The sequence below is a fragment of the Meles meles genome, chromosome 1 (genome assembly GCF_922984935.1).
Source record: "Meles meles chromosome 1, mMelMel3.1 paternal haplotype, whole genome shotgun sequence".
Classification (NCBI taxonomy): domain Eukaryota; kingdom Metazoa; phylum Chordata; class Mammalia; order Carnivora; family Mustelidae; genus Meles; species Meles meles.
The window spans coordinates 145,664,325-145,677,142 of NC_060066.1; the positions used below are offsets into that span (position 1 = coordinate 145,664,325).

Genomic DNA, 12,818 nt, shown 5'->3' on the forward strand with positions numbered 1-12,818 from the left:
CTATTCTAATAATGGTACTTCAGCCACGTTAACAAAAAAAAAATCTGGGTTTAATGTAATCTAAAACAACTGACTAATGTTTTCCTTAATGCTTTATTCTACTGTATGATATTCATGTTCAGTTTTCTAAAGCAGACTCTTGAAATGTCATGGATATCATTGTTAAATAATTCATTATATATTTGGAAATGCCATTGCAATGTCATATAATGGAATTGTGGGAGAAAAATAGAATACAAGGAATATAATGATGTGTGTTCTTTGCCAATGCTTGTTGGATAAGTCCTAGAAGTTTACAAAGATCTACTATTATTCTAATTCAAGATTTTATTAAAGCAAATGAGTGCTTGCCAAATTTTCAATGAAGATCAAAAAATGGCACAGTATATTATATTTTCTCATTGATATCACACTACATGTGAATGAACTAAATTTATACCTCCCCAGGGGGGGAAAAAAAAAAAGCTGATTTGTGACCCAGCCAGACAGGCACAAAATTTGAAATTGAATTTTTTGTATAAATTTGAAATTTTTTGTATAAATTTGAAATTTTTCAGAGTATACAATAGACCAATGATAGTATGCAATAATAATTTTACATTTTTCTAACATAAAACAATTTTAAGAAAAATTTGAAAACTGATATACTGACATTGATAAACTTAGTTGTTTATAAATTTATATAACACCACTTTGAATTCAATGTTAATTACATAGAGTTGGTATAAGTTTTAGTAAATTTATTTAACTTGGAAAGACATTTTGAAATTGATATGCATTTGTTTCAAAGTCAAATAAAATCTTCTAAAAAAAGAAGAACCAGTTGTGTCAATGTATATGCATATAATACAAAAATAATTTTTTGGTACTTGATTCATTTATTGGAACTTTTAACTATGCTTGGAGTTATCTGGATATGTGATTCTATTTTTTCAACTGTAAATCTTATGAAATCTAATACAGATCAAATATTTCCAATGAAAATTTTATTTCCAAATTGAGGTATAGGGGATAAAATACAAAATGGATTTAGAAATTTTAGTATAAAACATGTAAAATACCACTTTAATAATATGGTTTCAACCTCCTGGAGCTTTAGTTTTCTCATCTGTAAGATGAGAATAATAACATATGTCTCAAAATGTTGTTGTGAGGATTGACAAGTCTCACACAAAAGTACTAAACATATGAAGGGACTTCATAAACAGTATCCTTGCAAAACTAAAGCTCTGATCAGAAGTATGTGGCCAGTGAATAAGGGTTATTATCCTAGACTTCTTTGGAAATGACCCTTTGTGACAGTACTTTCCCAAGTAAAGCAACAATATTTTCCGTGTCTGGAAATAAAATGAAAGCAAAACAAGCCCCAGTTTTGGCAGATCTCAGAAACAGCTGTAAGGGTCTACATCTTGTGCCTTTTGGGATTCTATTATAATCTAACTCTACACTATCCATTAGGTTAACCACTAACCATTTGTGGTTGTAATAATTAACTGGAACTTCTGTTCCTGGTCAAGATGGAGTAAAAAGGCCCAGATTTATCCTTCTGCCTAAGTAATGAAAAAAGAAAAAAATATATAAAAGAATGACATTCAAGACACTGGACATAGGTAATAAAGGACAGTAATTCCTGAGGGATGGAAAACGAGCAAGGTAAGTTCTATTCACTACTCCCTGAAGAAAGAGTTCACAGAGGAGAGTCTAAAGACTAGGGAGGAGAAAGCTCTCAGCAGGAAAACTCTGGAGATGCATAGAGGCTTTCTCAAGTACACAGCAGAGCAATGATTATCACGTACATGTGAGGAAACTAACTGAGTCTGGGGAAAGAACCACCCCAAATAATTAGAGAGCACAATCCTCAGGGGTCATGCAGGGATGGGAAAAGTGCATGTCTCCATCTGCCAGAGAGGAAAACCTCATAATTCATGAGCACTGGCTGGAGTACAAAGATGGGTCTTGCCTCAGTAAGTGGGGAAAAATACCCTTAGACTAAACGAAGCTCTGGTCCTACCTAACAAAACTTAAAAGACATAATAGGATAAAAAATTGTTTCCCAGTAGCCTATCTGCACCCAGGACAGAGATCAGGGAGATTTATAATTCCTATAAAAATACCCAGCACCCAACAACATAAAAATTCACAATATCTGACACTCAAAAGTTATCAGGTATGAAAAGGAGTAGAAAAATACAACCCATTCTCACTGAGAAATCAGTCAACTGAAATGGACTGAGAAATGACAGAATTAGTAGACAGGGACACTGAAACAGTTACAATGACTGTACTTCATATGTTCAGAAGCAAAAGGAAAGACTAAATATGTTAAACAGCAATATCAATGTATAAAAAATAAGACCCAATTTGAACTTCTAGAGATGAAACCTACATTGTCTGAAGGGGAAAACACAGTGAGTGGGATTAACAATAGATGATACATTTCAGGAGGAAAGATTAGTGACCTTGAAGGCAAAACAATAGAAACCATCCAAAATGAAACAGAGAAAAATGAATGAAAAAAAAAACCTAGGGCTTAAAAAAAGGCCTTTAAAAAACCTAGGCCTTTAAAAAAAAAAACCTTAGTGAATTGTGGCACTATATCAAGTGATCAAATATACTATAATTGGAATCACCAAAGGAGGAATGAGGGAAACCAAAAAATAATGCCTGGAAAACTTCTAAACTTGATGAAAATAGCCGATAGAGCCGAAAAACAAAACAAAACAAAATTCCAAGCACAAGAAAAATGAAGAAAACTATACCACATCTCATAATCAAATTGCTTTAAAATCAATGATAAAGAAAAACATCTTAAAAGCAGACAAAAAAGAGACACATATAGAAAATTAAAGATAGGAAAAAGACTAAATGCTTTCCCTTAGGAAACAAAACTAGTTTGTCTAATCTCACCACTTCTATGCAACTTGTTAGTGAAGATCCTATTCTGTGCAATAAAGCCAGTAAAAGAAACAAAATACATTCACATTGCGAAGGAAAACGCCAGATTCTCTTCACTTACAAGATATAATTATCTATTTTTTTTAAAGATTTTATTTATTTATTTGACAGAGAGAGATCACAGGTAGATAGAGAGGCAGGCAGAGAGAGAGAAAGGGAAGCAGGCTCCCTGCTGAGCAGAGAGCCCGATGCGGGACTCGATCCCAGGACCTGAGATCATGACCTGAGCCGAAGGCAGCAGCTTAACCCACTGAGCCACCCAGGCGCCCCTAATTATCTATTTTTTAAAAGATTTATTTATTTATTTGACAGAGAGAGAATGGGAGAGAGTACAAGCAGGGGGATCACCAGAAGGAGAGGAAGAAGTAGGTTCCCAACTGAGCAGGAAGCTTGATGCAGGGCTTGATCCCAGGATCCTCAGATCATGACCAGAGCTGAAGGCAGACACTTAACCAACTAAGCCACCCAGGTACCCCCATAATTATCTATGTTAAATATCTAATGGAATCTACCAAAAAGCTACTAGAATGAGTTTATCAAGATTGTGGAGTATAAGGTCAATATGCAAAAATCAATAGTATTTCTATACACTATCAACAAACAATTGGATATTAAAATTTAAGAAGCAATACCATTTATAATAGCATGAAATTATAAAGTTATGTAGGGATATATCTGACAAAAGATGTGCATGACATACAGATGGGAAACTATAAAACATCGCTGAGAGAAATTACAGAAGACATAAGCAAATGGAGAAAAATACTATGTTAATGGGTTGGAGACCCAATACTGTTAAGAGATCAATTCTCCCTAAGTTGATCTATATAATACAATGCAATGCCATCAAAGCACCACAGGTGTTTTTTGTTTTTTTGTGTGTTTTGTTTTTTGGGGTTTTTTGGTAGAAATTGACAAATTGATTCTAAAAATCATTTGGAAATGCAAAGAAGCTAGGAGAAACAAAGCAAGTCTGAAAAAGAACAAAGTTAAATAGATAACACTACTTGATTTCAAGATTTGCTATACAGCTATAGCTATCAACTATGTTATATTGACATAAATATATACAAAATTATGAATGGGATAAAAATTCCAGAAATAGATCCACACATATATAGTCAATTATTTTTCAACAAAGTTGCAGAAACATTTCAACAAATAGTGTATGAACAATTGGATATTCATAGACAAAAAATCCTACCACCACCACTACAAACAGAAACTAATTTAATCTTTATCTTATAACATACACAAAAATTCACTCAAAACTCACAGTCCCAAATCTAAGAAAATGTAAGTCTTCGCAAATTCAGATTAGGCAATTATTCTTAGACAGGACATAAAAGGACTATTTATGGGGCGCCTGGGTGGCTCAGTCAGTTAAGCATGTGACTCTTGATTTTGGCTCAGGTCATGATCTCAGGGTCATGAGATCAAGCCCCATGTTGGGTCATCAGGGACATGGAGCCTGCTTAAGATTCTCTCTCCCTCTCTCTCTGCCCCTCCCCTCCCCTCCTCTCACATGTCTGTGCATAGTCTTAAATAAATACATGCATACATAAATAAATCTTTTTTTTTCTTTTTTTTTTTTAATTTATTTGACAGACAGAGATCACAAGTAGGCAGAGAGGCAGGCAGAGAGAGAGAGAGGAGGAAGCAGGCTTCCTGCTGAGCAGAGAGCCCAATGTGGACCAGGACCCCGAGATCATGACCTGAGCCGAAGGCAGACGCTTAATGACTGAGCCACCCAGGCGCCCCCATACATAAATAAATCTTAAAAAATAAAAATATAGGGGCGCCTGGGTGGCTCAGTGGGTTAAGCCGCTGCCTTCGGCTCAGGTCATGATCTCGGGGTCCTGGGATGGAGTCCTGCATCGGGCTCTCTGCTCAGCAGGGAGCCTGCTTCCCTCTCTCTCTCTCTCTCTGCCTGCCTCTGTATCTACTTGTGATCTCTCTCTATCAAATAAATAAATAAATTCTTTAAAAAAAAATAGGGGTGTCTGGGTGGCTCAGTTGTTAATCATCTGCCTTTGGCTCAGGTCATGATCCCAGTGCCCTGGGATTGAACCCCGCATCAGGCTCCCTGCTCAGCAGGAAGCTTGCCTCTCCATCTCCCATTCCTCCTACTTGTAGTCCCTCGGTTGCTGTCTCTCTCTCTCTCTCTCTCTGTGTGTGTCAAATAAATAAATAAAATCTTTAAAATAAAATAAAATAAAATAATAAACATTATTCATAAAATTAAAAAAACTGATAAACTGGAGTTCATTGGAATTAAAAATTCCTACGCTTTGAAAGACACTGTAGAGAGAATGAAAAGACAAGTCACATACTACTGGAAAATATTATCAAATCGTGTATATAAAGGACTTGTATCCAGAATATACAAAAATTATCTACAAAATAGACATAAATAACTAGCCCAATAAAAAGATGAGCAAAAGATTTGGACCATATTTTACTTAAGAAAGATGTATGGATGTCAAATAAGCACATGAAAAGATGCTCAACATCTTTAGTCATTAGGGAAATGAAAATGCAAACTATAATATCAAATAGGAAAAAGACTGATCATATTGAGTTGATGAGGATATGGAAAAATTGGAATGTTTATACACTGCTGGTGGGAATTTAAAATAACAACCAGTTGAGAAAACAATTTCTAAGTTTCTTAAAAAGTTAAATATATATCTGCCCAATAGCCCAGTCATTCCATTCCTATATATCCAAAAGAAATGAAAGCATATGTCCACACACAGACCTGTACACAAAGAGTCGAAGCAGCTTTATTTGTAATACCTAAAAAATGGAAACAATCCAAATGTCTATCAGCAAACGGATGGATAAACAGTGAACAAACTGGTGTATATCCATGCAATGAAATATTACTCAGTAATAAAAAGTAATGAACTACTGATAGACACTATAACATGGGTGAATCCCAAATTAATTATGCTGGGTAAAAGAAACCACACCCCCACACTCCCCTCAAAAAGGTACATTCTGAATAATACCATTTATATAAAATTCTAGAAAAAGTAAACTAATCTACAATGACAGACAGTATATCAGTGGTTGCCTGGGGATATGGTGGCAGGGAAGAACAGGAGGGAGAGATTATAAAGGGTTATGAGGAAATTTGGGTGGTTATCTTGATTGTGGTAATTGTTCCACAGGCATACATAAGTATCAAAACTTATAAATTTTATACTTTAAATACATGCAGTTTATTACATGTCAATTACATATCAATAAAGCTGTTAACTTTTTTAAAATTGCTTAAAAGTTCAATTATCAGTTACATTAGTCACACTGTAAATTTTTAAACAACCACATGTGACCAGTGGCTACCATTTTGGACAGCGCAAGTAAAGAACATTTCCATCACTGTTCAAAGTACTAGACTTACTGGAGAGCACAGATGTAACTCATAAAGGAAAAAAAAAAAAGGCGCATCTCTTTCTTTTGTTTCTCCGGTATTTACCAACCCTAAACTTCAAGAATGGGATAAACATGCCAGCAGGGCACTGATACATTACCCAAGAATCTTTAAAAGCAGATTTTATTAAGTTTATTTTAATGAAACTTTGGTGTGAAGCAAAATATACCCTCTATTCACAATCACATAGCACACTATTCCCTCATTTAGATATCATAACTTCTATGCATTATTTATTTAATTAGTTTTTTCCAAAGCTCAAGTTGAAGGTAATTTTAAACTAAATGACGTGGAAAAAATGGAACAATAACACTCTCTTGGAACTTACTTTCTCCTGGTAGTCCAAGTGGTTGTAGCTTCAAAATAACATCTAACTAGGGATATACATATTTTTTATATACTCACAGATATTCTACAAGTTACCCTGAAATATGTAGCATTTTCAGAATATGCTACATAATGCAACTAAATTTTCTTTTCTAAAAGAATCAAGCATATAACTCACCACAAAGTTTCAAATGTGAGAACAGACATGAAAATACACTATGTTATGGACTGAAATATTTCACATTCAAGGATCAGTTCATAAAATTAGTAGGACACAGTTGTTCAACTTTGTATTCTAACTAAAGCTTTTTTCTTTCCTTTACTACAGGTCTCAGTTTTGATAGAGGTGATTTTATTTAAAAAGACTCTAATTCTCTATTCTGCCCCCACCCTTGTAGCTAATGGACTTGGAAGGCAGAGTCTGTTTGCTCAGTGTTTTGTTTCAATATACAGAATGTGGAGCTGAGATCCTCCACGGTCCCTGTTCCAAAGCCTGACACCCTAACCCTTTATGCACAGTTTGATGCCTGAGACATCTCTGTCTTAGAAATGGAATAAAGAAAAAGGCAACCGGGGTTGTGGGGGAGGGGGAGGGAGTCTGGTGGCCAGTGCAGACCACGCAAAATCACCCCCAAACAGTATATTGTAGTAGATAAGCAAGAAGTATAAAAATAGAAACCAAGTCCCTCTGTTGTTTGCAGAAGCAGAACTCACAAGCCAGTTTCACTTACTTTTTTACACCGACAGAGCCATTTTCCTTGTTTTCCATGTCAACAGATAGCATGGGAAGGCTGCAGGGTTCCTTTACTTCAGCAACTAATCAATAAGGGAGAAAAGCTTGTGTTTAATTCTTAGAAAGTGGGAGAAGAATATATATTCTGAATCGGAAACATAGTGGTCCCTTTTACAGCTTCACACCAGTTCACGTATGTTTGTTTAAACCTCCAGTCCCTCAGCGATAGGAGAGATGTGATTAAACCTAAAGAACTGGAGGAGACGGATTGGGGTGCTTTCATCTGTACTGGCACTCCCTGCCTTGACAATAAGCATTTACAAATGAAATTGAATCCTCCTTCAAAACAAGTGCTGTGTGAACTGGCAAAGCTTCCCCTGGGTGCCAAGCTCTCACTTAAGACACTGCAACTCATAAATGAGTCAAAGTCAAGGAAAACAATCACCCTTTTCCTGCCCCTTCAGACCACGGGCTAGGATTTCTTTTTTTCTCTTTTTTAAAAAATTGTATTTTTTTTTTGTTTGTTCACTCACAAACCTTCTATTTTTTCATTGCAATGCAAAAGAGCACTTAAAGCTTTTGTCAGCAAGTATTCCCCTACCTCACATATGCTCAACGAAAGCCTCAAAACCTGTCTGTGAGATGGCCACGCTGTGGTAAAGCTGGAAGCTCACAAAAATGTCAGATATCCCTTAGCACAGAAGGTTGGTGCTGGGGTGTGTGTGTGTGTGTGTGTGTGTGTGTGTGTAAGAGAGGGGAGGCAGCTCATTAGATTTATGTAAAAATCACCAAAACATCCAAGGAGATATATAGTAGCATCCATCACTTTGTCTTTTTGTTTAGTAGGATGAGGACTGTGAAAAAATAAAAAACCCTCCACAATTAATATGCAATTAGCAAGATGAAAAAGCTATGAACAAAACTGCTTTAAAAAACTAGTTCTGAAACGTGCTTGTTCTACAGCTGAAGCCATAAATTAAATACATTTCCTCTCAAATTACTTTATACTTCGGCACTCCTTCTCTAGGGATTACTCTGACATGACAAGTGCATCATTTAGTATATTCACAAGATTTTATCACTGTTCGAGAAGTAGATGATTAACAAATAATACTCTTAAGTGTGGGATAATCTTCACTTCTGATATACACACATACATACACACACGTGCACGTGCACACACACACACACACAAACTTCCAGTTGCTAAACCACTTAGATCATTCATAGAGAAATCCAACATTTAATATACATATAGATATTAACATACATTCACACACCGTTACAGAGTAGACAGAAGATAGTGCTGCTGCTCCATGCCAAAAGAATGATTTCACTTCAGTTGGAAACTGTTACACATTCACCATTTTCTAAGCATCTCAGAAAAACAAAACAAAACAAAACAAAACACTAACAATGATACTCTGTAACACCATACTACATTGTCTTATTCTTATTATTATTACTATTCTTTTCTTTTTTGTGGAAGAGTAAAAAGAAAACCTACCTAGAAGCAACTAAAACATGTCATTTTTTATAGGCTTATCAAGAGCAGCCAAAGAAACCCCAATGTTTTCTTTCACAAAGTAGGCTGGCAAAGGAATTCAATAAGGAGGTACAATTTGACACAGTGAAATAAAACCAGGCTGGCTCTCAGCCAACATGACGTTAGGAATCACACACAAGCTGCACCAACTGCCTTCTGGTTCATGGCTGACTTTTTAAAGCTACAGTGTGCCTGTTCACTTTTGCTAACTACCTTCAGCACAATTAGTGGAAGTGAATGAATCAGGAGTCCAAGAACTGCAGAATTCTCCCTGCACCTGTCTTGTAAAGAAAAACCTGCAGTATCGATAGCCTCTAATTTACTACCCCCTCTTCATGGTTGCTGCGTGATAGATCCTTGCTATTGTTCTGAGCAGGAATGTCATGTTTTGAAAACTATTTTTCTCCCCCATGGGAGAAAAAAACAAGAGAAAATAAGAGAAAGAACCTAGCACTACTGGTTATAATCACTAAATACTCAGGAGCTGCAGATCTGTGTGACACTTTCTTCCTAACAGAGACTCATGGACAAAGTTCCCAGGGTTGGCTTTTAAGCAGTCTCTTTAAGAATAAGGAAAGCACTGCCCAGCAGAAAATCCTTTTCTTCGTTATGCAGGAAGGAACATATTTCAGAGAATGCAAAGTGGATGACCAGATCTTTTGAGAACACTTACATTCTTTTATTTTGGCATTCAACCTACCAGATGAAGTCAGCCAAAATGAAAAATGAAACAATCTCATTCTACAAAAACAATTAGTTCTGGGAGGTTTAATCTTAACTGTTTATTCCAGTTGCATACAAAGCATAATTTAACAAATCTAACACTATCCATGAGCACTGGGTCCTATATTAGTTATATGGGAAAAAGAAGATACTATGCCAACCTCCAAATTCATAGTATCTCTGCCCATTCAGGAAATGGGAAGGTGGCATAGGGAGACTAGGCATGAACTTTTTTTTTTTTTTTAAGATTTTATTTATTTATTTGACAGACAGAGATCACAAGTCAGCAGAGAGGCAGGCAGAGAGAGAGGGGGAAGCAGGTTCCCTGCTGAGCAGAGAGCCCGATACCCGATACGGGGGGCTTGATCCCAGGACCCGAGACCATGACCTGAGCTGAAGGCAGAGGCCTAACACACTGAACTACCCAGGTGCCCCTAGGCATGATCTATTAATATCCTGGTCAATCTCACAGTTCCCTTGCTTGGCTGGGAACCACGGCTGAATGGAAACATTCCCATTCCACAAATGTGCCATAGATACACAGAAAGCATGCATAGCTGTCATGAAAAGAAACAACAATCTTTTGACTTTTAAGTCAAGATGTCAACTAAACTACTTAAGATAGGGCAGAAAGAATACAGGTTCCCAAGAAGGATTGTAGAAAAAAAAAATCATCTGTTGCTATATGACTGCGTAGAATTCAGTAAGAATTGAGGAGAAAGTAACAGGTCTCCCTTTTCTTTAATAATTTTTTAAGGGCCCTAGAAGAAGATCAGAAATTATAATCTAAATTTGCAACCTGACTTTCAAAGTCAAATTTCTTTTCCCTTCATTTATTCCAAGAAGGATATTAGAAATGTTCAACTTCATGAAAGATCATCACTGAGAAAGATTTCAAAGGCTCTCTCTGCCCATCGTCACCATTCCTCCTTTGAAAAAGCAAATGTTAATTTAGGGACAAATTCTAAAAACAACAATAATTATAACAATAATTTAGGGACAAATTCTAAGTGTTCATTTATTTTTGAGGACCATTTTTTTGAGTCTGGTCAAACAGGGGAGTCTTATCACCACTGATCAAAATGATGAACTCTTCTGGAGATAGCCCTTTCACCAACAGATTTCATAATGCTTTGGGACTTGATCTGAAATTCCTGAAATGTGTTCCAACTAAATTCAGATGGGCTGGGGTGTGGGTCCTGGGGGGAAGGATGGATGGGAAACGTGTCTCAACAGCACTGTCACGCCAATGGCCCAGGACAAAAATCAGGTCAGCTCTGAATCTTGAAAGGAGAGTCAAAGAAAATCTAGTTACACGTAACTTTTCCTTAAACACCCCTACAGGAGGAAGGTTTCTGTGAAGTTTCTTCAAGATTTTCTTCCTACACATAGAGGACATCTCCTTCTCTCTCCCCTGCTGTGATCAAGTTTGCCTGTTAGATAAGGGTAAAGGTTTCAGAAGGTGATGTAAGAAATCAATCTCATTTTATGGGGAAAAAAAGAGACAAGAAAGCATTCTAAATTCTAATAAGGGCAGGTTTCACTCATCAGCTAGTTTCTAACTTTGGAATAAATCGACATTTGTGGGTATAAGTATATATACTGGTACTCACCCACTTCCTCCTTACTCTCTCCAACAAACTGATTTAACTCTCTTCTCCACTAATAAAAATGTGTATATATATTGTATATGGTACGTGGATACAGCCTGTAGGATAAACAAAGTGTGTGTACGTAATGTATGTTTATGTGATGTGTATGCGGTGTGTAATGCGTATGGTATGTGTTTGTGGCGTGTGTAGCGTGCACGGTGTGTTTTTACGGGCGTGGGTGTGTAGTGTGGTAAGTGCAGGGTGAGAGAGAAACAAGATCTTCTGATCCATTATTCTGATGTTACGGGATGCGCTAGAATAACTTGGGAGATCCTCGTGTTGGGACCCTGAAGCAGAACTTTCGGGCACACTTGAGAATGGGCTGAGGAGGGGAGATGAGTCAGCAAGGGCGGGAAGCTGGTGCCTCTGACAGAGCTTCTTTTATTGCTCAGGACTCATTCCCCCATCCCACCCCCACCCCGGGAACCGGCGGCGTCCCAAAGGACCCACTCGCCCTGCCTCCCGTTAGGGAACCGGCCCGCAGGAGTGTCCAGCCCACATCGCAGAGTGCAGACCTGCGTCCACGTGGCTGCCCAAGAAGCCTCGAGAAGTCGCCGGAGGGCAGGGCTGTGCTCACCGCGTCCCTAAGGGCGTCTCAGGGGAGAGGGAAGAGTGGCCTGGAGAGCGAGCGGTGGGACAAGACTGAAGGCAGGAGAGGGGACGCCTGGAAGCCTCTTGGATGAGCGGCGCCGTCTGACAGACAAACGACTCGCTGGTGGCACCGGCGAGAAGAGGGAAAGTTTCTAAGACTTTCAAGAAGAGACCGTCTTTGAGTTTGGGGGCTCCCCGGGGAGCCCGTCTGTGGAAAGGGAGTGTGGGGCTGTGGCGCTCGCTGGGCGCCCAGCCGCGCCGTGCCACCACCCAGTCCCATCCTGCGAACTCTGCCCCGCAGCCCCGGCGAGCCGCAGCTCTCGGCCGAGCCCGGCACGCTTCTGCCCCCAGTTCCACTCCGGGGTGACAGATTCCACGCTCGTGGGTGCAACAAGCTGAGGGAGCACCGGACACACAGCAGTAACGAGGGAGGGCAGGGCGGTTTTTATTGTACTTTTCTTCGTTTCCTTTAATCCTGGAGAGGGTAGAGAGTGGCCGCGTTCCCAGTGCCCTCGCAGCACGAGCGTAACACTTACCTCCCCGCATGGCCAGCGCCGGGAGGCTTTCCCCCGCGCAGAGCTCGGCGGCCGCCACGCGCCCAACCCCGGTGCAGCCGGCCGGGCGCGCGCGCGGCACGCCGGGACTTGTAGTCCTCCGCCGGCGGGCGGGGCGGGGGTCCTAGGGCTGGGGCCACCAGGAAGCGGAGAGGTCGCGAAGGGAGGGGGCAGGGCGGGGGCCGTTTGAAAGTCGGGGACGACATTTGCAACAACTAAAGACCTCCAGGGAGCTGGGGGAAGGAAACATTCCTAGAGAGAGTTTTAAATTGGGGGTGTTCAGGCCAATACCACGGTC

At 39.1% G+C, this 12,818-nt stretch overlaps 1 protein-coding gene across 7 annotated transcripts in view; it reads right to left on the reverse strand.

The window, feature by feature from the left end:
• Positions 1–12,586, reverse strand: part of SAMD13 (sterile alpha motif domain containing 13) — a 56,564-nt gene extending 43,978 nt beyond the window's left edge. For 4 of the 7 annotated variants that reach the window (XM_046026553.1, XM_046026545.1, XM_046026537.1 and 1 more), the window contains exons 1-2: positions 12,503–12,586; positions 7,453–7,537 (exon numbers count right to left, since the gene is read on the reverse strand). In XM_046026553.1, coding sequence (XP_045882509.1) covers positions 7,453–7,537; positions 12,503–12,512 — 95 coding nt within the window. In that variant the 5' untranslated portion in view covers positions 12,513–12,586. Of the gene's footprint in view, positions 1–7,448; positions 7,538–8,734; positions 8,866–8,961; positions 9,046–12,502 lie in introns of those variants that run through there. The other 3 variants (XM_046026562.1, XM_046026528.1, XM_046026517.1) reach the window with 3 other exon arrangements.
• Positions 12,587–12,818: the final 232 nt, after the last annotated feature.